We start from the raw sequence: 22710 nt of genomic DNA, 5'->3' as shown, positions 1-22710 counted from the left end.
GCCACATGGAGAGTAAAACGCTCGTGAAGCAGGTGTGAGACTGGATCCCAGCACAGAATGGAAATCCATTGCTCTGCAGAACAACAAACCCTCACTGGTCTCGTCTGGAGAGGAAAGCGGTTACCCGTTGCCGGATTTTGACTTATAAATCCCAATCCGTAGATTGACAGATGAATGGAAGAAAGAAAGAAAGACTTGGGATCTTCTGAATCCAACCTCCCCTTTCAAGTTTTACAGAGGCTTTGAGTTAAATTGCAGATTATTCTGTGCTGCTGCTTTCAGATTGTCCGCAGCGGATCTGTTCCTGAGCAGACCTCTTGACCGCTCCAGGGCAGGACAGAAAAAGAGTCGTCTTAGAGAGGAGATGGGGGGGCATAGAAGTTTAATAAATAATAATTAGCACCTTCCTATACGGATTTTAATGCTGCCTTTTTGCCCGTTCTTCTTTCCCTCCAGCAACCTGAAGTTTTGGGAACTGGAATTTGTAAGCCGATCTTTCCTGTACAAACAGGTACGGATCATTTTTCCAACTAGGCATTTTGAATAGCGGCGTTAGTCGAGGCAGACTCGTTTGGTAGCCCCTGCGTGCTTTTTGTCACTGTTTTTCCTCTCGTCCCAAGCCTAGTTATTAACGTTTTTACGATTTGAGAGGCAGCCTCTCAGCTTTAAAATGAGATTGCCAGGGGTGTCCCTGGAGCACCCACAGGAGCCTTCTTAACTCGCCAGCCGTCTCCACGGCCATCCGGAGGGTTGGGCTTCGACTCCTGTCCTTCCAAGCCAGCCAGCCAGCCCAAGAGAGCTTTGCACACGTGAGGCCACCTGGCAAACAGCCCACCGTGAAAATACGGATGGATGCCTCTCAGCAGGCCCCTGGCACAGCTAGCGGCATCTGGTTAGATAGAATAAATGAATCACGCTGAGGATGACTCAGAGGCAAGGGAGAAGGTGAGGCTGGCTCTCTCGCGGAAGAGCCTGCCTACAGTCGGTTAGCCACGAGGACAGGAGGTGGCTTTTTCCCCTGGCGGTGGCTGGCTGTTTTCAGCCGGTGCTTGCAAAAATAAAAAGTAAAAAAGCCTTGAGGGGTTTCGTTTCCCCCACCGTCTTGTCGCTTGCTTGAAAACAGCTCTGAAAGCAGCTGCTAAAACACTCCTGGACCTGGGCTGCCTCCCTCAGTGGCGGGCGGGCGGGCGGCCACGTGCCGCTTGCAACCTGTGGCTGGTGGAAACGGCACGAGGGTGGGTGGCAGCAGCCTCGCCTCCTTTGCTAAAGGAAAGAGCTGCTTTTCCCAAACCACGGAGCCCACCTCGGTCGGGTCGAAGAAAGATCACTGGGCACTCGGCGCCTTCTTTCTTCACAACCCTCCTGCGGGGAAGGCCGAGGTCGTCTTGGGGGCTCTGGGCCCAAATGGAGGGATTGGATGACGGCTGAAACAAGCTTAAGTCTCTTCCACTGAGCCACCGCTTCAGTGGCTCCAAATAAAAATGTGATCTGCTTGGGGCCACATGGTGGTGCTTTGTAAAATAAACTTAAAAAATGAGGAATCCAGACACTTGTGTTTTAACTGCACATCCCCAGTAAAAGCAAACCATGGCTTATATGATCTATAAACAGCTCATGGCCTATTGGAGTTTAATCACTGGAAGCTTTCAACAAGAGACTGGACTGCCATCTGTCAGAAATGGCATCCAATTCAGATTTGGGCTGAAGATTTAAAAAAAACAACACCTTGGATTTGAGATAACCCAGAAAACGGGCGGGTACTCCTTCTCTTTCAAACAGATGGCTCTTTCTCGGGGGGGGGGTCAGACTAGATGGCTTCTGAAGGATCCCACCCAACCCTCCAATTCCATGATTCCGTTCCTCGATTTTGCCCCAATTGTTGTGGATTCTGGAACTTTGGTGTTTTCAACCCTTCTCACTCCAGGTGCGGCGAATGGTGGGGGCGTTGGTAGCCGTGGGTCAGAACCGGTTACAACCGCATCACATCAAGGAACTCCTAGCAGCCCGAGACTTGATGGCTTATCCCCACAACACCATGGCGCCCCCAGACGGACTCTTCCTCAAGCATGTCGAGTACTACAAAAGTGGTGAGCAAACAGAGGCATCGGGTTGAATTTGGGGGTCTCCCTCCAGTTCCAAGGCTATGGAAGCAGAGCACAGGTCATCCAGGATGTCTTTTGGTGTCTGGTTTCTAGTCCTCATGAATACAAGAACCAGCTCAAACAGCTGGACTGACAGTTAACAGTTGATATTTTTCTGTTCTCAAGTTTATTGCACTGCAGTCCTCCCAAGAACAACTCTTTCTATCAGGGAGACCCTCCTGGTTTATCTCCTCCGTTTTGCAATTGGGGAGCGGGAGGCAGAATTGAGGCTGACATCCACGATTTATCTCAAGTTGTCTCAGAGATGAGGTTGAAACCAATTCACTGCTCAGTCTTACAGCTGTTGTATATTCTGTAATTCTCAGTTTGTTTTCTTTCCCCTTTCATTATCTTGCAGATTTGGAGACAGAAGATTGAAATGGACTATAATTTCTGCCTAGGGTTTATATACATTGCTGGAGGGAGAAAAATTCTCATTTTCTCATGCTCTGCAGGCATTTTGTTAATAAACTTGCTTAATCTGAAGTTCGACTGCCTCTGCCAAGAAAACTATTTTCCAAAGCGCCTGAAGGCAGGACAAGGAGCAACGGGTGGAAACTAACCAAGGAGAGAAGCAACCTAGAACTAAGGAGAAACTTCCTGACAGTTAGAACAATTAACCAGTGGAACAACCTGCCTCCAGAAGCGGTGAATGCGCCAACACTGGAAGTTTTAAAGAAGAGACTGGACAGCCATTTGTCCGAAATGGTATAGGGTTTCCTGCCTGAGCAGGGGGTTGGACTAGATGACCTCCAAGGTCCCTTCCAACTTTATCATTATTATAAAATGATTCCTTCTCAGGGTGGCTAAGAAAGAGATGGACTAATGAGTTTGGATTAAGTTGCTTCCTGGCCCCTCTTAAGACATTCTCTGATAAGCAGACGAGGGGGCCTGTTGGAAACCTCCGTGCTTTTAAGGGCTGTTTCTGCTGTGTTGTGGTCCACATAGTCAAAAATGTGTGCGTGCTCAGTAAAGCAAAAAATAAATCCGTTTTATATCCTCCTTCACCTTTTCAGTTACCCATCAGGGATCAGCAATTTGATCTTAACATCTGGACTGCAGATTCTTGAGTAATTGCCTTACTATCGTGTGAGACACATGGCAGTTGTTAATGAGCGTTTTTAGCACTAGCTTTCTACAATCTGGGAGAATGACAGGATATTCCAGTCCTTAGGCTACCTCCGTGTTCTCCATGCCCGTTTGCGTGTGCACCGCCTCTTTTAAGGGTTCTGCCGTTAATTCATCTAGTCAGTTCACCAGGTCAAGTGCCATCTTGAGATTCTCAACTGAATTGTAAGTTTCCAGTCCCTAGTGATAAATTAAGGAACTACTGCCGTTTTCCCCACAACCACCAGCCAACTGCAACCCTTTGCCAGCTTTCGCCTGTGCCACAAACCCGTTGGGTTAAGAGTTTGCAAAACACTTTTTAAGATTCACTTTCAAAATGGTTTGTCTTAGCAGAATATTAGAGATTTGATCCCGCTTTTACGTTAAAACACTTGACAAACAAGATCATTTATTCTCTTATTACTCTGCTGTCTTTTCATGCCTCCCTCCACCCTTACTGGAGGCGGGGGTTTGCACGATCAGGATTATAAACTCTGGACCATCAGCTTTGCTCCCCTGCTCTAAAATCTTGGGGGAAAATGCCACCATCTAACACTGAGCTGTATATTTCTTGCTGCCTCGGTTGCAGTTTGCAAACCACAGCAGCAGAGCCCCTCTCCCCTGCTTCCTGCACAAAAGGTGTGTAGGAGGCCCTGACGTGGGGGGAGCAAGGGGAGGAAACATTCTAAAAGTCAAAAGGAAATAAAAATAAGCTCAGTTGTCTTCAAAGACTAACAGAGCGGCTAAAGACAGATGCAAACGGGTAAGTTTTCCATGTTATATTTAGGGTGATGAAAATGCACAGTCCTGGAAACTTTGCCCAAACTTGCTAGGAACTTCTCCCTTCTATGCAAGTGGCAAACTGGTGTGATTCCGGCTTTCTTCAGCCTACCGTGGCTGGGAACGATGGGTGCCCCAGTCCAATACATACAGAGGGGCCTTGGGTTAGGCCAGGTAGCCTTCCAGCACTTTGGCTAAGCCCTGGTTGGCCCACTCCACCAAAACCTGGGTAGCTAATTCCAGTTGCAGGTTTCACTTTTCAAATTTCTTTTCAAGTTTTCCAAGCCTTACCGGTGCCTGTGGTTTCCTTGGATGGGATCCTTGTTTCTCTAAGCTGATTTGAGGTGGACGGCTGCAGAGACGAGCTCGCTGGCTGCCTTCGCTCCCAGGATGATGGACTAAGAGGCTTCCTGCAGCAGGCCAGGCCAGGGAAGGGATCCTGCTCCAGAGAAGATGGAAAATCGGACGGTGGCCAACGCCAGCGAGGAGTGCAGCCTTCGGGCCGACTTCCAGTATGTCCTCTTCTCTGCCATCTACATTCCTGTCTTCGTGCTGGGCTTGCTGGAAAACGGGGCCGCCCTCTACCTGCTGACCTGTCGGGTCTCGCACCCCCCGCGCTCCTACGTCTACCTGCTCAACCTGGCCGTGGTGGACACCTTGGTCGTCTGCATCCTGCCGTTCAAGATCCACTACCATCTTCACCACAACAACTGGGTCTTCGGGGACGTGGCCTGCCGCATCACGGGCTGCATGTACTTCCTCAACATCTACCTCAGCGTGGCCTTCTTCACCTCCATCTGCGTCGACCGCTACCTGGCCGTCCTGCACCCCTTGGCGTACATCAGGATCAAGAGCGCCCACTACACCCTGATCGCCGTCCTCCTCTGGGTGACCGGGCTGAGCATCGCCGGCTCGCTGATCCTGGGAGGGCGCCTCGACGCCAACGTCAGCAGTGCCCAGGTCTGCTTCGAGAGCTTTGGGGAAGCCTCCTGGAAGGGGCGCATGCTGCCGTATAACATCTGCGTGTTGGTTTTCGGGTTTCTGATCCCCTTTGTGGTGATCTTGATCAGCTACCCTCTGATCGCCCGGCGGATTTCACACATTGCCGAGAGCGCTTTCAAAAGGAAGGCCCTGAACACCATCTACCTCATCCTCTTCATCTGCGTGTGCTGCTTCCTTCCCTTCCACCTCACCCACCTCCTCCACCTCCTGATGCGAGTCGGCCTCATCCAGAACTGCCACTTGGCCGCCTCCATCTACCAGCTCCGCCGGATCACCTTAGCCCTGGTTAGCTTCAATTGCTGCCTGAACCCTGTCTTGTATTACCACACCTTGGCCGGCAAGCGGTGCCCCTGGAAGCTCCGGTGGCAAAAACGAGCCTCCAAAGTCTACGCCGTCAACGAGGACCGCAGAGGATGCGCCGACCAGAGAGCGGCATTAAGGAGCGGGCGATGGGGCAGCCCGGCTGCCAGTGACGCGGTGCTGATGATGCCTCCAAGAAAGTTAGCTGGGCTTTCAGGGGGCGCTGTTTGGCAAAAAGGTTAACTTCATGCGTCAGTTTAGGCTTTGGAGAGGGACTCCTGTTTGGCTTTCCAGCTCCGTGGAAATAAGAGCATGGACTTTGGCTGGGAGGGGCAGTTCCCTTGTTCCTTTGTGTTGCGGCAGTTGTGCTTAAAATTGTCGGTCCAATTTTCAGAAAGCAAAGAGAGTGTTTAAATGAAGCTGGGGGAGGGTGTGGGGGGGGGAGGTTGGTTGGTTTTTGCCTGGGTCAGAGAAACAAGGACGCAGATACGTTTCTCTTGCAACCTTCCCTGAGCTGAACAGCAACTGGGGTTTGTTTGGTTTTAAGACATCGAGATGCCCGTAGCCCTGTAAACAGAGTTGCTACTGAGACTGCAGAAGATTTCAAGAGAAGGGAAGTGTCTGCCTCCTCATTCCTTGGTCACGATGCCTGGTGCGGCTTTGTGCCAGGGTCTTTCTAACCCTGGGCCAGGGCGTTTTCACACAAGACGCCTGGCAGCTGGAAGCAGGCCATCTGTGACCAAGAAAACCAATCATACCGAAAGTAAACATTTTTATTAAAACAGAGAGAGATGGAACACAAGTATTTACACTGCTCTTTTTAGGGGTACGTCGCATGGTTGGGGCAGGAATCGCCCTGCACGCAAAACGAGGCTGTTTTGTTTGGGCAGAAGCAGGTGGGACCCAAAAAAAAAAAAAGAGGGGGGGGGACCAAGGGTGTTGACAGGTGAGGAGGCAGACAGAAGGGAAGATGAGGTGGGATTTTGGAGGGCGGGGGGGGGGTTATACTGCATAGAAGGATGTTGTTCATGGCTGAGGGAAGAAAAGGTGCCGGGAGGATGGATGAGACGCGCAGAACAGAAAAGGAGGAGAGGACTCAGCTCACCTGATCGGCTTCATCCCAGACCCTCCAAAATGACTAAAACAAACATGGATTTTTCTCTTCTGCCCACTCTTGTGCAAACCTGCCGCTCTCTGCAGCTAAAAGTCTGTGGCGGCAGCAGCTGGAGGCACCCAGGGGTTCACCCTGTGATCTGAGGCAGGGCCTTTTTCAGCAGAGAGGTGACGTAGCTCCCCATTTCTTCATCCTGCACGCGGAGCCCAGATTCAATACAGGTGGTCCTCGACTTTACGACTAGTGTCTCCTCTCATAAAATCAGATTTAAAGCCTCACCTGGTACGTCCAGGAGACCAGCAGAAGTTTGGTGGTGGGATCTTCAGACTGGACCGTAACCTGGATCAAGATGGACTCCACCATGATGGAGGCGTCTGAGAGATGCTGGACGGAATAATCCTTCAAGGCGCTGCAGGGGGCGGGGGGTGGGGGGGGGGAGAAAACACCACCAAGCTGGATCCCTCCCAGCCTTTTCACAGGACCCCAGAGAGCGTCTGTGCTTCTCACAAACTTCTGTGGCAATCAGTTCTGGGAGGAGCTTCTCTTCCCAGACAATGCCCAAGATAACTGCTCCAATTAAACCCCGTTTCTTTTCTATTTCTAAGTACATTTAACGCGACATGATACTGAAGCAGGTTTCAGTGGGGATTCCTGTCAATGTGAGTTTTCTCTGTCCAACCGAAGCAAATTTCTAGTCCTCGAGGTGGGGCAGATTGCCTGGAATCCCCAGCAGCTCCCGCCAATCCTGCCCCTGGGCAGGCTCTACCCTGAGCGCTCACCTTTTCAGGTGGTTGTAAACACGCAGGCCGGTCTCGTGTTCCTTGCGGGGGTCTTGGAAGTGGATCCGGCAGGTGAAGCGCAGCTGGTGCTCCCCCAGCCCCAATTCCTTCAGGGCTTGCTCGGAAGAAACCAAGCGGAAACTCTGTCCAGGAGCAAAGGAGAAACCTTTGCAATTCCTGCACGGCAGCAGCAGAGGCGGCGTGGCAGGAAATCTCGCACCCCGCGGGAGAGGGAGGAAACCATCTGCGCTGCGTGAGGATTCGCTCTGAGCTCGCTGGGCAGGAGATCCAGTCCGACACTGCTGGTCCCCCCCCCAGTTTTGGCATAATGCAGTGATTCTCAACCTTTTTAATGCCGCGACCCCCAACCGGTCGTAAGTCGAGGACTACTCAACCGGTCGTAAGTCGAGGACTACTCAACTGGCGCAGCACCGTTTGCAGAAGGGGACTTTTGGCGGGCTCAGCAGGGCAGAGACAGCCTGGACAATTCCTATTGGCTTTTGAAAGCCAATAGAATTAGACTCTATTCAAGAGAGTCTATTCTATTGGCTTTCCAAAGCCAATAGAATAAAAGGGAGTAGCACAGCTAAGGAAAAGGGGGGGAAAAAATGGCAGACTGCGTTGTTTGGCGACCCCCGTGAAATGGTCGTTCGACCCCAAATGGGGTCCCGACCCACAGGTGGAGAACCACTGGGATAAGGTATCGACCCGAAAGGAAGACTGTGGGCCTCCAAATAAACTCTTTAAGCCGTGTCCTTTTAAAGCCTTCCTTGCTCGGGCTTAACGTCCTCAGAGGCAGGGCTGTCCTTCCTCCCTTCCCCTGAAAGGCAAATGGCTTCCCGCCTTAGGGAGCTGCCCGGATTCCCTTTCCCCCACACTCACGTTATCCTTGATGATCAGGGTGCCGTGCAACAGCTTCGGCTTCTTGGAGGCCGGCGAGGGTCCTAGAGAGAAAAAGAGAAAGAAAAATGGAGCCTTTTGGCCTGAGCAACAGCGTAAATGCAGCCAATGACCGGTTCCGTCCCCATAGGGTATTAATGAGGGTTTTGTCCTGTGAAACCTACCAATGGCCAGCTCTCTCTTCAGTAGCCCGAGAGAAATATCCACCGGGATGTTAGGATTGGTGAAAATGGACACCGTTTCCCCATTGGCAGGCATGTGGCACTGGACCCCTGCAAGCAACGAAAAGCGAGGTCTTGGTTAGCTCTGTTGAGGCTTCTGGTCTAATCCCAGTGAGGACTAGAAGATCCTAAAGTCCTGGTGAATCTCTGCCAGTCTCTATGGCTAGCAACTGCTGCAGATCCTAAAGTCTGCCACTGCAGCTGGCTGTCAACACTGCAAATATTGTATGTTCTTGCTTTTGACAATATGCAGAATTGTCTGGTAAATATGGGGTTAATAAAGAGCAGAAGGGGGGGGTTGGGGGTAAAGCCCGGGAAAGAAAGAGGAAGGAAACCTTTGACCTTCACACTAATTGGATAGTGTGAGATATGAGGGCTAATTTAGGGAGGGAACATGCCGATAATTGAACTGCTCAGAGGAAGAGAACTTAGATTCTAGCATCCCTCCGTTGTGCCTGTGCCGACATTTTGTAACAATAAAAGACTTTTAGGAAAATAAATGCCTGGAAGTTCTTTGAAATGTTTCATTAGCTGGAACCATAACACTGACATCCCCAGCCCCAAGTCAGCAGACAAAACCAAACCCGGCCAGCCCCTTTGCTCCTGCCCGCCTGTGCTCTGGCTGACACCGAGCTGGGTTCCCTCTTCTTCCCTCTGAGCCACTTCCTCTTCTGCGTCAAATCCATTCCAGCTTTCTGTGTTCCGAGAAGCCCTCGCAAACCCCAGGGGACAAAAGGCTGCCCAGCAAAGTTTCCCAGCGTTCCTGCTCAAAACGTACGGAATTCCTGCTCGATTTTCTGCTTCAGAAACTCCATCTTCTTGGCCTCGCCATGGACCAGGAGGACGTTGCGGGGTTCGGCTTGCCGGATGAGCTGCATGATGCCCTTGGCGTCGGCGTGTGCGCTGAAGGACATGTACTCCACCTGCATCTTGACTTCCAGCTGTGGGGGGAGTAGAGGAGGCAAAAAAATTAAAAGCATGGCAGCTCTGTCAAGTGCCTGAGGTTGGGCATGACAACCTTCATTTATGGGGTGCAATTTAGAATATTTCTGTTATTTTTTTTAAAAAATGCCCCTGCATGTAGCGTATGAGTTCAGAACTGTGCTGAGACCACTTGCTAAATAGCTACATTTTAGATTGTACTTTTGGACCTTACCATGTTCCTTCACTCCACGAATATTTCACTGACAGTAAAGTAAGCAAGTACAGATTGCAACCCATCTCCTTCTGAAAAATAAACAACTGTCCCAGTTTTTTTAAAAATAGAGATCCTTTAACAGCAGTCAATTGTTTGGGGCACCCCAGCCCCCTGCCTTCTCCGAGGGTTCAACTCACAATTTGTCTTCCTTCCATTTCTAGCTTCCGCTGTCCACCCAAAATTTTGTGGCCCACTGTTCCTTGGACACAATACCCGGGCATGATGACCTGTGGACAAAACCCAGAAAGAAATTACAGCAGGCCGTGATGACTTTGAGCATACAAATAAATAACAGCCAACTGTCCCCACACAATGATACCATTGTAGAGTGATCCCTCAGTAGCCATTAGCTGCTTTTATTAGATTGGAAGAATGAAACCCCCATATTCAGTAGCAGTCTACTGCCAATCAGCTAAGGCTGAAGGAAGTGTTCTTTTCAGTATGCTGGTCTCAGGGGTCTTTAGGACTGATCTAACAAGCACCCTGGTTTTAAATATCCCAAGCATCCAGGCTGCTCAAATAACACTTTTAGTCTTTCTGATGTGAAGGCATGAAAAATGCAAGCAACTCTTAGCAGACAACGTTAACCTCTGGGCAATTTATTTCTTAATGGCGGACTTGCCGTCTTTCTCCTACCATGTTTTTCTCGTTGCCAGCCCATTTCTTGAAGATATGGAGTGACTGGCCCGCATGCAGCATCCCTGGCGTAGCAAACACAACCTGGGGGAGGGGGTGGGTGGGTGAAGGAAAGAGCTTAGATCAATCCACCCAAGATTAAATTGGGGGTTCATAATGGTTCCTCCCTTGCCCCGCCGCCCGAGTCTAGAACAACTCGCTGCAACCAACCCGCCACGGCCAACTGGTTGTAAGGGCCACCCCTCCCCTCTGCGCTCCTACCATGGGCCCAGGGTTGTCCACATAGGTCCTCTCAAAAGCTTTGATGTGCTTGAACTCAAACATGTTCCGCTGGACAAAGGTTTTCCGGATCTTCTGATTCGTCCACGTGATGAAGAGCTTGTAGTAGTGGTTTGCCTTCTCCGTCAGCCCCGTTGAGAAGTAGATGGGCGCCTTCAGGTTCATGCGCTCCCTTGGGTGGGAAAAGAGGGGCAAAGCGTGGGACTCTCGCCCTTCAAGGCGAGGCAAAGGAAAGAACTCCGCCCCCCCGTTTCCTCTCTTTATGTGGCCCGACTCCCATTCCATGTTCTGGGCTGGTGGTGAAATTGCAAGCAAAGGGATTTCTCTCTTAACTCAGCTTTAAATGGCATAAAGGAGGGGAGGGTTTAAAGCACGGGGAATTCTGGGAGTTGAAGTCCACAAGCCTGCAAGTTGCCGAAGTGCTGCTGTAAGCCAATCCCAATGCTTGGGGGGGGGGGGTGAAGATTCCTACAAACAGCAGCATGGGCTTTCTTTCAGCAGGGAGAGAGCGATGGTTTCAAGGCAAAGGACCAAGGGTTGCTGCCTACCAGAAGGTCTCCAGCAAAATGCAGAGTTCTTGAGCCCGGCCCAGAGCAAAGACTGGGATCAGGACCTGCAGAGAAGGCAAGCGAGCAAGCTTGGGAAACTGCAGCCCACCATCATCCCTGCTGAGAGTGGTGGAGGTACAAGGTAAGAGGGAGAGCTTAGGTCTGCTCTGCTCTATGCCAGCGTGCAACATCTCAGCCTTCCAGCCCTTCAGACTGCAGAGAGGCAGCAAAAGGACTTGTGACTTGTCCCCCCATCAGATGCTCTTTCTGTTCCGTTTCTCTTTTTTCTCCAAATTGCTGTGATTCAAGGAAAGTGGGAAACTGACCACCCCCCCCAACATCTCTCGGCATGCCACCTTCTGCCCACAGGGGAACCTTTCCATCATAAATGGTTCTGTCGTTAGAACGATCCAGTCCAAAGTCACCTACCTTCCCTCCGCGCTCAATGCTCTCGTGGACCTTCTTCAAAAAATCCCTTTCTCTACAGCGTTTGGAGTCCCTGATGGTGGTGGCGTACGTGGACTCAGAGATCAGCAGGTTGGGACGGCATTTGTCAATCCAGGCAGCCCTGAAAAACAAAGCACTGGAGGTTTCAGCTGGATTCAAAATAAGTGGAATTAAATCAGTTATCCAAATCAACTCCTCCTACTGAATCCAAAGTGCTTACCCCAAATGCCTGTCTGGTGTCATGTTATAGTCACCCTAATAAAGAGAAGGAAATGAAAGTATTTTTTTTTTTAATTCCATTTACATCCTCTTCTTTTCATATCAAAGTTTACATTGTAGAAACGGCAAAGCCACCAAAGACAGAAACAGCAGTACTACCAAAGATTAAAAATCAGTAACTTAAAACAAATGTTTAGAAAAGATTAACATTTAAAAATCTGGACTAAAGAGGCGTGCTTGAAATGATCTTGTAAAGAATATAGACAAATGCAACACTGCAGGAAGTCAGGAAACAACTCGAGAGAATATGTTCGGTAGGTGCCTGAACATAAGGGGCCTCCTCAAAAATTCAAGTTTATAATCCAGCACCATAGTAACCTCCATTTTTTCTTCTGCAATACCTTACACAGCTGCAGGAGGGCAATATTTACTCTCATCACTTTGTAATGGCCAGGTATGTCCACCCGGGGCAGACTTTACCGTCCTTTGCATCTGATTGCTTTTAAATCAGGTTAGCTCAGTGGTTCTCAACCTTTTTAATGCCACGACCCCCAACCGGTTGTAAGTCGAGGACTACTCAACTGGTGCAGCGTCGTTTGCAGGGACTTTTGGCAGGCTCAGCAGGGCAGAGACAGCCTGGACAATTCCTATTGGCTTTTGAAAGCCAATAGAATTAGACTCTATTCAAGAGAGTCTATTCTATTGGCTTTCAAAAGCCAATAGAATAAAAGGGAGTAGCACAGCTAAGGAAAAGGGGAAAAAATGGCGGACTGCGTTGTTTGGCCACCCCCGTGAAATGGTCGTTCGACCCCAAATGGGGTCCCGACCCACAGGTTGAGAACCACTGGGTTAGCTAGAGATCAGCCTTGGGACTCCTTTGTCATGTCTTCATTTCTAGTCATGTTTCTAATGGGAGAGGCAGTTCTTTAGTGAGCTCCTAAAATACTCAGGGTTTGAACAATTGAACAATTAAATCTCATTGGTCTTTCAACTCAGGAATGACGGGATGATGGTATCATGCCCAGATAAGCAGAGCTCCAGCTTACAACAAGGACCTCACAGAAAGCAGAGTTTGGGTTGAAAGGGACCGTGGAGAGATGTGGCAGTTTCATCCAGGACACTTACAGTATAAACCACCGATTCGCAACCGACTTTAATCTGGAACATCGCAGCCCCAAGGACGTGGCCAGCATAATAGGCCTTAATCTCCAACTCGCTGTCCACCTAAAAACAGGATACGTGACTATAAAGAGATTGAAAAACCAGTAACAACAAACCAGCATTTTTCAAGATTTTCCAATTGAGGATCTCCCGAATTCAGTCAGGACCTGACCTGACCAGACCTAACCAGTTACTGAGCCGGGTAACAGAGTCATCCCAGCTGTTTTTTCAATAGCAAATCTGGGCAGTTTGCCACCACTGTCTGAGTAAGTGTCCAGGGTAAGCCATGGCATCGCAAACATGTCCAAATTGTGCACATTGTATAGTGTGTCATTTGTGCCATGCTGGTGATCCAGAGTGTGTCACTTCCTGTTCCTCCAGAACTAGAAATATGAGGATTTACAATATACATTTATGCAATAAATGCTCTTTTATTCTTACATTTGGGTCCTTCTCCCAAGAATGGGGTGTGATGTGTCTTTCTTGACCAAATACCCCAGGGGGTTCATTGGTCTAACCCAGCGGTTCTCAACCTATGGGTCACGACCCCATTTGGGGTCGATCGACCACTTTTCGGGGGTCGCCAAAGGCGGCGATCCGCCATTTTGTCCCCTCTGGGGGCGCCGCCGCGCATGCACACTGCGCATGGGGGCGCCGCCGCGCATGCACACTGCGCATGGGGGCACCGCCGTGCATGTGCGGCGTGCACGGGGGCGCCGCGCATGCACGCCGCGCCGCGCATGCGCATAACGTTTGTGTGACGGGGGTTGCCGTCACACAAACGTTGAGAAACGCTGGTCTAACCAGATCTAAGGTAGAGTAGATCCCAACTTGGATGAGTACAGATCCCAGAGTAAATGCAGTTACAAATATGACTTTTATCTTTGTTCAATATGCAGAGAGGGCGGTGTATCCAGATACTTTCCCAACTTGGGCAAAAACCCCTCCACTGAGGAATGTTCTGGAAATCTGAGCTCCCCTCTCCCTACCTGCACAGTCTGGTGAAGGTGGACAGCCACCACTTTCTTCATGCAGTCCTTGATCATCTGGGACGTGAAGAAATTGGTCTCCCCTTTCTTGTCCACGGTGATTTTCCGGAAATCTTCCAGGAGAATGGGGCAAATGGCTTTCGTTGGGTGGGTCATGTAAATGGGCCCATCGTAGCCGACCATCTCGCTGAAGTAAGGGAGGGCCCCACAGTGATCCAAATGGAAGTGGCTGGGAAGGACACAAATCCAAGATGGGCTTTAAAAAGGACTCAGTCAGGGGGTTTCAATTTCAGTTCAACTCCACTTTAGTTTTTATCAAATGAAACGAGCGTTAGAATTGGTTTTCTAAATAAAATACAATAGCATTAAAACTAACAGACCTTCAGCAGAGACGGTTTCCCTAATTGAAAATTAGTTAGTTAATTGCAGTTAAACTTGTTCTACATCTCAGGCAGCACAGGTCAAGCCAGCTCACAGGTAGTAAAGGGTGCTAGTTTTTTTTTCTGCTAAAACATAAAGAGGGATGCCCTCACCTAATGATGACACAGTCGAGGAAGTCAGTCAGCCTTCCGTTCTGAGTGATGTAGGAAAAATCAGGAAACCGCCTCTGTAAGACACAAAGGATGATAGCATGTCTGGGTTTTTTCCCCCCCTTCTGGCTCTCTGCTTTCCACCTAGCTAGTCACAGATCTCAGGGTGCCTTGACCATTTTGAGGCAGAGATGCAGGAGGACGAGAACTCAGAGCCACAAGATGAAACACACACAGCAGGCCACGGGGAGGCTGCTAGCCTTGAGCACCCAAAACCCAAGAGGACTTGGAAGAGGATCCCATTATTTTGACAGGGAAACCGCCATTCAGAAAGTAGCCTGGGAGGAAATTCTGGCCATCCCACAAATTTTAGGGGGAGAAACTTCAAAGTATAGATCTAGAGCAGTGTTTCTCAACCTTGACCATTTTAAGGCATGTGGACTTCAACTCCCAGAATTCCACAGCCAGCAATGCTGGCTGTGGAATTCTGGGAGTTGAAGTCCACATGCCTTAAAAATGGTCAAGGTTGAGAAACACTGATCTAGAGGGACTACAAAAGCCATCCCACAGCCTTTTACTTAGATGGCTGAAGTCCACAGGAGATGAAGCCCAGCCTTTCTATGCTCCAAACTGCATCTCCCATGGAGATTTTGGAGTAACCTCCAGCCAGTTCAATTAGTGTACCACGCCATGCACAATCCCTCTTACATCATCATTGAATCCCATGTGCATCCCGCAATCCAGCATGACGTTCTTCCCTGCAATGGACACAAGGATGCAGCTGCGACCCACATCTTGGCCAGCTCCTGAAAAAGCAAAGGGGAGGGAGAGAATAGACAAGTGAATTAATTAAAAATGCAAGCTTTGATTGATACTCTCTCTGGTGCCTGTCACATTTGCATTTAATGCTGGTTACCCTAGGCAAACCAGGAATTCCACAGGCAAGCAGAAAAACTGATAGATCCCTTCACTTTTTTTTTTTTTTAAATTCAACCTGTACTGCCTATCAAGCTTCCAAAAAGGATGCTCTAGCCCAGTGGTTCTCAACCTTTCTAATGCCGCGACCCCATAATACAGTCCCCCATGTTGTGGTGACCCCCAACCACTTATACATCACCGGGTGCCAGGGGCGTGGCCAAAGGGGGAAAAAATGGCGGACAGCCTTGTTTGGCGACCCCCATGAAATGGTCGTTCGACCCCAAATGGGGTCCCAACCCACAGATTGAGAACCACTGTTCTAGCTTCAGTACCTTGAAATACATGACAGAAATGTGTTTGGGCCAATCCAGAGCCAGGGATTCAAACAAGCCACCGTGTTATTTAATCCACTGATCCAAAGCAACCTTCTCTAACCAGCCTTTCCACGGTGCTTAACTTAAGCGTTGCCAATTCTCCACCCTGCCCAAAGTAGGGTGTAGTGATTTGTGATGTCAGGTTTTCCCAAACTTTGGAAGGAGACTCTCTTAGGGCAGAGTTCCCATTTTTCCTGACCCCAAAAGGAAATTATTACCCAGGGGGGTGACTTTTATTTCAGGCATCCCGGAAGGAAAGCGGCTCCGCAAGGCTCTGCAGCGATCACCGTCTCGGCATTACCAGCGAGCACGACCAAAGTTTCCTAGAGAGAAGCAAAAGATGGTGCTGAGCCATTCAAGCAAGGAGAAAAATCTTTATTCTTTGGAATAAGTTACTGCAAAGGCCAGAGGCCAGTACCCGTGGGCCAGGTCTGGACTACAGTTCCCATCGCCCCCAGTGTTGCATGCCCATGCACGCAGACACAAGTCCGACAGAGGTGGACCCCCATTGTTTAACACACCTCCCCAGGCGGCCTGGGGAGGCTGGGAACTGTAGTCCAACCTGGAAAGGTGGCGAGCCGTCGCTTCTCCGCCTGCAACCAACCACCCTTCGCTACTCGCCTGACTCCCAAGCCCATCGTACGCAACGCCCGCGGAGTGGCGCGCGTGCGCAACACCGCCTCCTTGGTATAGATACAGGAAAAGGGTAGATTGCCGCACAGATCCTTTTCTTCCGGGTACGGAAGAGAAAAAAAAAGCGCCTCTGCAGCAAAGAGATGGCCTCACTCGGCCTCTCTCCAGTTAAATCAGACGACTCTGCCCTAAAACGGGAATCATAAAACTGAAGTCAGGCGACTCCAAGGAGAGGCGAGTCTAATTTTGCATTATTATTTCTAGAAAAGGAGCCGAGGGAGCCCGCTGAGCGTTACGCATGCGTACCGCAGACCCGCGTTCCCGGAAGCGCGAGCGTCCCAGCAGCTTCTGAGCCCTCATTGGCCGGCAGCTACAAAAGCCGGCCAGCGGGGAGCCGATTGGCTTAGCGGGAGCAGGAGGCGGGCCGCACGCACCCGAGGAGAGCTCCTATTGGCGGATCTGAGGAAGGGGCTGGCTGAAGCGGGGAAGGACGAAAGGGTTGCCAAGGTGAGTGAAGCGCCGGGCTGGGGAGGGGAGGGAAGCCCCCTGGGAAGGGAGGAGGAGGAGGAGAAGCCCCTCCCCTTGCAGGGCTGGGCGGGGCTAAACCGTGGGAGTGGGGGAGACCTAGAGAGTGGGGGGGCTTCTGCAGCCACGCATGCGCCCACCGGGGAGGTCTAGTGACCACAAGAGGGTTAATAATAACAACAATAACCATAAGCATCATTCTGTCCCATCCCTCAACCCTAGACAAAGTTCTGGATTCAAAACAAGCCGGGATGCTGAGTTCTTGGCACGCTTTTCCTAGGAATAAATTTGGCATTTTGGGACTTTGGGCCCCGCTTAGCCAGCACCAAAGGGGTTTTGTTAACTGGCTTCCGATGCTCCGCTGGTTATTCAAGAGCAGCGCCAGGATGCCGGGTGCAATTTGACCTGGGAATTCTAGTTTCCTGTTAAACATTAATCGGAAATGGACCGAAGGCGGGTGGAAAATCCCGTCTGGCTGGATTCGTCCTGCGGAGTTCATGGGTCAGCTGGACGAGGGGGCCGTTGGCTTTGGGACCCCACGGGTCTTAATATGGGCTAACTGGGGGGCAGAGGGAGGGGTTAAGGTTTAACCCAGTCGCTTGGATCTGACCTCCAAGCTGACCAGGACTAAAACCAACTAATATATCTGTTAACTGCATGAGGACTCCGTCTCGGGGAGAAAGCACTGGTTCGTACGACAGCCGGTTCTGGACTTACAACCGTTCGTTTCGCGGCCGTTCAAAGCTGGAAAAAGCCACTTAGGACCGTTTCCCACACTTACGACCGTCGCAGCCTCTCGGTCACATAATCAGAATCCGGACGCCTGGCCACCGAACTCATTATTTATGGACCGTTTCAAGTGTGCCGGCGGTCGCGTGATCGACCCCCTTTTGCGACCTTTCTGACGAGGAGAGCCAAGGGGAGGGGGGGAGCCAGATTCACTTAACAACCGTGCCACTGAATGAACAACTGCAGGGATTCGCGTCACCAAACGGCGGGCAACTGGCTTAACAGCTGCCTTGCTTAGCCACGGCAATTTGGGGCTTAGTTGTGCATGTCAGTCAAGGACTACCTGTACCAAGGCAGGATTGCTTTTTCAAGCAATTCTTTGGAGTCTGAAGTCATTGTAACGGGGTGGGGGGTGGGGGGGGGGAAACAAGCTAGACCGGCTCAACCTGCTAAACACTGATGGGTAATTCCACTCCTGCCCTCCCCCCACCCACTCCCCCCCAAAAACAAACACATCCTTTTAAACTGGAAGGGGGTCACTCTGCCCTAAAGTAGGCTGATTTGACAGCCTGGATCACCCTCCCGTCACCACGCCCGTCACTCGGGGTGACGCTTCAGAATCTTGTTTCATTCTCACCGAGTGCCAGGAGTTCTCTTTCTAGACCATTACGATCAATCGCAGAAAGATCTTCTCACCTGGAGGTTCCCCCTCCGAGGCGCTTTCCCATCTGCCTGGAGTTTCCTCCGCTTGCCACGCTTCACCATGGCCGACGGCGAGGACGTTCATGGCTTGAAAGGGGTGCTGGTCACCTTCCAGAGGTGTCTGAACAGCAAGGGAGAAATCCTCATGGACCCGTATTTAGGAGGCTGGAAAGGACTCGTCAGGTGAGCTGTGTCCCATGCTTTTGACCTGGGCTCAGAAGGCCCAGCCCGTTCTCAAGCTGGGGAGAAAAACAGAATTGTGGGATCAGAATACATTAGAGAAGCCGGTGAGAAAAATGAGGCTGTTTTCTGTATTAGAGGCTAAATATACCCTGGAAAGAATGTCATTTGAGGAAACCATAGCTGAATTAGCCAGAAAGAAGCAGGTCAGGTGAACAAAACCGCCGCTGACCCAATTCAAAATGGGTTCAAACCTCAGCTTTGGATTCTGTAATCTTCAGTTTTAAAAGGAGATGGGAAATTAAAGTTAGCGACTCATCATTCTGTCATGCTCTGTACTGTCAAACCGTCAGCTTATCTGACAACTTTTTAGTTCAGACCTCACCCCATGAGAGATGAATAGAATAGAATATAGAAGAATAGAAGAGAATAGAATAGGATAGGATAGGATATGGAAATGGAATAGAATAGAAAATAATAGATATGGAAATAGAATAGAGTAGAGTAGAATAGAATAGAGTAGAATAGAATAGAATAGAATAGAATAGAATAGGATAGGATAGGATAGGATAGGATATGGAAATGGAATAGAATAGAAAATAATAGATATGGAAATAGAATAGAATAGAGTAGAGTAGAATAGAATAGAATAGGATAGGATAGGACAGGACAGGATAGGATAGGATAGGATAGGATAGGATATGGAAATGGAATAGAATAGAAAATAATAGATATGGAAATAGAATAGAATAGAATAGAATAGAGTAGAATAGAATAGAGTAGAATAGAATAGAATAGAATAGAATAGAATAGAATAGAATAGAATAGAATAGAATAGAATAGAATAGGGAATGGAGCTGGAAGGGACCTTGGAGGTCTTCTAGTCCAGCCCCCTGCTCAAGCAGGGGAACCTACACCATCTCAGACAGGTGATTGTCCAGTCTCTTTTTAAAAACTCCCAGTGATGGGAGCACCCATGATTTCTGGTGGCAAGCTGTTCCACTGGTTGATTGTCCTCATTGTCAGTAAGTTTCCCCTTAAACAAGATGTTCACTTGTTTCCAAAGCTGCCTGGATAATTGATGCAATTACATAAAAGACGTAAATAACAGAAAAAACCCTTTCCAACCCTAGTTAGTGTGTTGAGATTTTATTGCATGTCTCGTTCCCGTGTAGGCAGAAGAAAGATTTGGTGGGCTCGGAGACCCTGGTCCCCCCAATTCCCACCAGCCCAGCCAATAGCAATAGCATTTTAGGCTTACATACCACCCCATAGCGCTTTTCAGCACTCTCTGGACGGTTTACAATGTAGGCATTATTTGCATATAGCCCCCCCCCCCCAAACAAAGTGGTATACAGCGTCTTCTGCTTGAGCAGGCAGTTGGACCAGAAGGTCATTTCCCACTCTGTTATTCTGTATCTGTACCTATCGTTCTGTATCTGGGTCCTCATTTTACCAACCTCGGAAGGATAGAAGACTGAGCCCCGTCGGGATCGAATTCCAGGCTGTGGGCAGAGTTAGCCTGCAATACTGCATTCTACCCACTACGCCGCTATGTCCAGTAGGTGTTGACAAAATCTGGAAGGGGACGTCAATTCCCATTACTTGATCCTGACGACATCTTTGTTTTTTTCTCTCCGTGGAGGTTTCTAAACACGATGGGGCCGATCTTCTCCTTCATTTCCAAAGACGCGGTGACCAAAATCCAGATCATGGAGAACTTCCGCAGCAGCGAGCAACAGGAGGACTACATCACCCTCCAGGCCATGGTGAAGTACGAGCTGGCCAACGGGCTGGTGGACCTGAGGGAGCCCGGCGCTTACCCTGCCTCAGGCTGCCGAACTATCCTTCGCCTCCACCGGGCCTTGCGCTGGCTGCACCTGTTTCTGGAGGGCCTGAGGACTAGCAGCCCACGTTCCAAGACGTCAGCGCTGTGCACAGATTCCTACAATGCCTCCCTGGCTAACTACCACCCCTGGATCATCCGCAAGGCAGCCACCATGGCCTTCTACGCCTTGCCCACCCGGGACGCCTTCCTGGAGAACATGAAGGTGGGCACCACCGAGGAGGCAATTGAGATGCTGGGCGAGGCTCTGCCCAGCATCAGCAGGGTCTACGATATCACGGAAAACCTCTACGCAGAGCACAAGCTCCTCGACCTGCCCTGAGGGGCCGGGGGACGGCCCAAGAGCGGCAGCTCTTCCTGCGGCTGCAGCCCAGGCGTCCTCGAAATAATCTCCTGCTCTGCTCAACCAAGTTTCTTCTTGGAACGCTCCAAGGCCTTCAAGCCATCCCTGTTTGGGTTTCTGGCCCTGAAGATAAAAAAAGCCTTTATGCCGTTTCCCCAATCAGAAAGCTCTCCTTCTGGCCCTTTTCCTCCTTCCAGAAGCTTTGATCCAGAAATGCATCCAGTCCCTGATCTTCCTTCATTCCTTCCTTCCTTCCTTCCTTCCTTTTCTTTCTTTCTTTCTTTTTTTCCTTTCCTTTTCTTTGCCTCCTCCTGCAGCCCACCATTACAGCCAATTCCAGCATGAGGGACAACCTGGAGCCATGGCAAGGTTTTCCTTTCTGTTCTGTCAACCAATCGATCAACGCCAGGGATTGCTTCATGAAAGTGCCGCTTCATCCCAACCCAACTACGCATGAAAAGGGTTTTAAGTGCAGGTGAACATAGGGTGGATTTACTTAGGTGGAAGGAGACAGGCGATCTGAACAGTTCACCTTGGCTGAGGCGTTCCTCCCGCCCACAATCAAGCATTCCACCCCAGGAAAGGCGGTGCCTTTGATAAAGGTTTGTATCCAGCTAATAGAGAAAGTCTGAGCCTTATCTCTTGGCACCCTTCTCCCATCTCAGGGATGGAAAGGGTGCGGGGAGTTGTAGTTCGGCATCTGGAAGGCCATCCTGAAAGCGGTTTTAAGAACAGAAGCGTGCTTGAGAAATGCCCCACAGAATCTCACTGCTGATCCTCCTGCCAAATCCCCCAGAGGACGAGGTGCCCCAAAGCCCTGTGAACAATCTCTGGAAGCTTAGCTAACCTCTCCCTTCAGTTTATGACTCTTTGTCTAGGATAGATTTGGCCGTGTGGAAAGGGATCCTGGTGATTATCCCATGTGCTGGTTACTTGACAGTTGCATCCTCGCTCAGCAGCTGGAAAGCGTGCAATCTTTGGGACAGGAAGAAAAAAAATAGCCATTAAGACAATCCATCGATTCCCACCGTGTGCATCAGAAATGCCTTTTCTGCTTTCATTATCATCTTTCCTTTCTGGTTGTCTCCTGACACTTCTTCTCACAACTAAGGTTCTCCCCTAACCTTTCTCCCTCTGCCTTGGCAGTGCACTTAAGTCTTTAGGGCTGCACTTTCACAGCCTCCTACGCAAGGCCATTGGCTTGGCCTTGAAAGAGGCTTCCACCAGACAAGACAATCAACTCCTCTAGGGCTTCACCTCTTTCCTTGACAGCTAAACTATTGGAAGTGCTCTGTTCTGCACAACAAAAAAATGATGCTGTTCAAGCAGCGCACGGCTACGCCGAGCGACGAAAAGACAGACTTTGTGTCGTGGGCCAAAAAGAAAACAAAACAGGAAACCACCGGTGACTTGAAAATTTCATTTCCTTATAGATCTGGTAACCAAACTCAGAACTTACTGTTAATACTTGCAACTTTAGACAGCTAGCATAATCGAGGAGGAGGCTGGGGTGCAAACTGATAAGCTACACTTCTGCTTTGGAGGAAATCACACACTCTCCTTTTAAAGCCGGGACAGTATTTAAAGCCAGCATTCCTTCATTTGCAACCGTACCACTTTTAGACTTTAAGACTCTGCTGCCGCTTCGTTCTGTTGTAAAAGTGAGTCTGAGCTTAAGACTCACCCCTAACAATTGGAGCAGCCCTTCCCCTCCAGATTACGATTTGAATCTCTGCCTGCAATTTGTTTTTTTCAAAGGGAAGTGGGGGGGAGGACCCTGCCTCTCTCACACCAAGACATTACAAAACACTGTAATTAAGGCTGTCGCTGTACCTCTGATATTAAGACAATCCGACTATGTTTGTTTATGTGTGTGTTTTCAAAGTGGGATATTTTTTGTCACAGTCCATTGGGAGGATTCTCTGTTGTTCTTTCTTTCTTGGTATCGATGTATTTAAGGTATATTTTTGTATTTTCTACCTCCAGTCTGTTTAAATTACAAGTGCTTTGTTTGGGGTGCCCTCAGAGCCTGGATGTATTCTGCAACAACTCTGGTCCTTACCGCTTGCATTGTTCAGTCTGAAATAAACATCTCTACTGCAGCTTGAA

At 49.7% G+C, this 22710-nt stretch overlaps 4 protein-coding genes across 14 annotated transcripts in view; 3 read left to right on the top strand and 1 right to left on the bottom strand.

Annotated features, from left to right (window-relative positions):
• PUSL1 (pseudouridine synthase like 1) overlaps window positions 1–2627 on the top strand; it is a 14762-nt gene extending 12135 nt beyond the window's left edge. For 3 of the 6 annotated variants that reach the window (XM_039367267.1, XM_039367263.1, XM_039367265.1), the window contains 2 exons: window positions 457–511; window positions 1925–2627. In XM_039367267.1, the coding sequence (XP_039223201.1) occupies window positions 457–511; window positions 1925–2091 (222 nt within the window). In that variant the 3' untranslated portion in view covers window positions 2092–2627. The remainder of the gene's footprint in view (window positions 1–456; window positions 512–1924) is intronic. The other 3 variants (XM_039367264.1, XM_039367266.1, XR_005559647.1) reach the window with 2 other exon arrangements.
• INTS11 (integrator complex subunit 11) overlaps window positions 1–18363 on the bottom strand; it is a 27487-nt gene extending 9124 nt beyond the window's left edge. Inside the window, exons 1-18 of one of the 6 annotated variants that reach the window (XR_005559644.1) lie at window positions 16206–16306; window positions 15862–15966; window positions 15060–15157; window positions 14355–14428; window positions 13822–14050; window positions 12797–12895; window positions 11673–11707; window positions 11435–11573; window positions 11006–11070; window positions 10440–10629; window positions 10179–10262; window positions 9680–9769; window positions 9123–9285; window positions 8288–8395; window positions 8106–8167; window positions 7224–7366; window positions 6724–6853; window positions 6436–6637 (exon numbers count right to left, since the gene is read on the bottom strand). Coding sequence is in view for 5 of the 6 variants with exons in the window: in XM_039367243.1 (XP_039223177.1) it covers window positions 6572–6637; window positions 6724–6853; window positions 7224–7366; window positions 8106–8167; window positions 8288–8395; window positions 9123–9285; window positions 9680–9769; window positions 10179–10262; window positions 10440–10629; window positions 11006–11070; window positions 11435–11573; window positions 11673–11707; window positions 12797–12895; window positions 13822–14050; window positions 14355–14428; window positions 15060–15157; window positions 15862–15889 (1803 nt within the window). In the remaining variant the exon portion in view is untranslated. Of the gene's footprint in view, window positions 1–6087; window positions 6638–6723; window positions 6854–7223; window positions 7367–8105; window positions 8168–8287; window positions 8396–9122; window positions 9286–9679; window positions 9770–10178; window positions 10263–10439; window positions 10630–11005; window positions 11071–11434; window positions 11574–11672; window positions 11708–12796; window positions 12896–13821; window positions 14051–14354; window positions 14429–15059; window positions 15158–15861; window positions 15967–16164; window positions 16383–18167; window positions 18191–18226 lie in introns of those variants that run through there. The other 5 variants (XM_039367243.1, XM_039367245.1, XM_039367242.1 and 2 more) reach the window with 5 other exon arrangements.
• Window positions 2804–6248, top strand: LOC120318997 (lysophosphatidic acid receptor 6-like). The gene is made up of 2 exons (XM_039367258.1): window positions 2804–4011; window positions 4305–6248. The coding sequence occupies exon 2, from the start codon at window positions 4482–4484 to the stop codon at window positions 5571–5573; it is 1092 nt and encodes a 363-aa protein (XP_039223192.1). The 5' UTR covers window positions 2804–4011; window positions 4305–4481; the 3' UTR covers window positions 5574–6248.
• On the top strand, window positions 18264–22710 carry LOC120319008 (ceramide-1-phosphate transfer protein). Its single transcript, XM_039367272.1, has 2 exons — window positions 18264–18415; window positions 20058–22710. Exons 1-2 carry the CDS (start codon window positions 18294–18296, stop codon window positions 20578–20580), a joined length of 645 nt encoding a protein of 214 aa, XP_039223206.1. The 5' UTR covers window positions 18264–18293; the 3' UTR covers window positions 20581–22710.

Source organism: Crotalus tigris, unplaced genomic scaffold (assembly GCF_016545835.1).
Source record: "Crotalus tigris isolate CLP2741 ecotype Arizona unplaced genomic scaffold, ASM1654583v1 scf7180000020588.15403103151:6194809, whole genome shotgun sequence".
NCBI lineage: Eukaryota > Metazoa > Chordata > Lepidosauria > Squamata > Viperidae > Crotalus > Crotalus tigris.
This window is presented reverse-complemented; position numbering and strand designations above follow the sequence as displayed.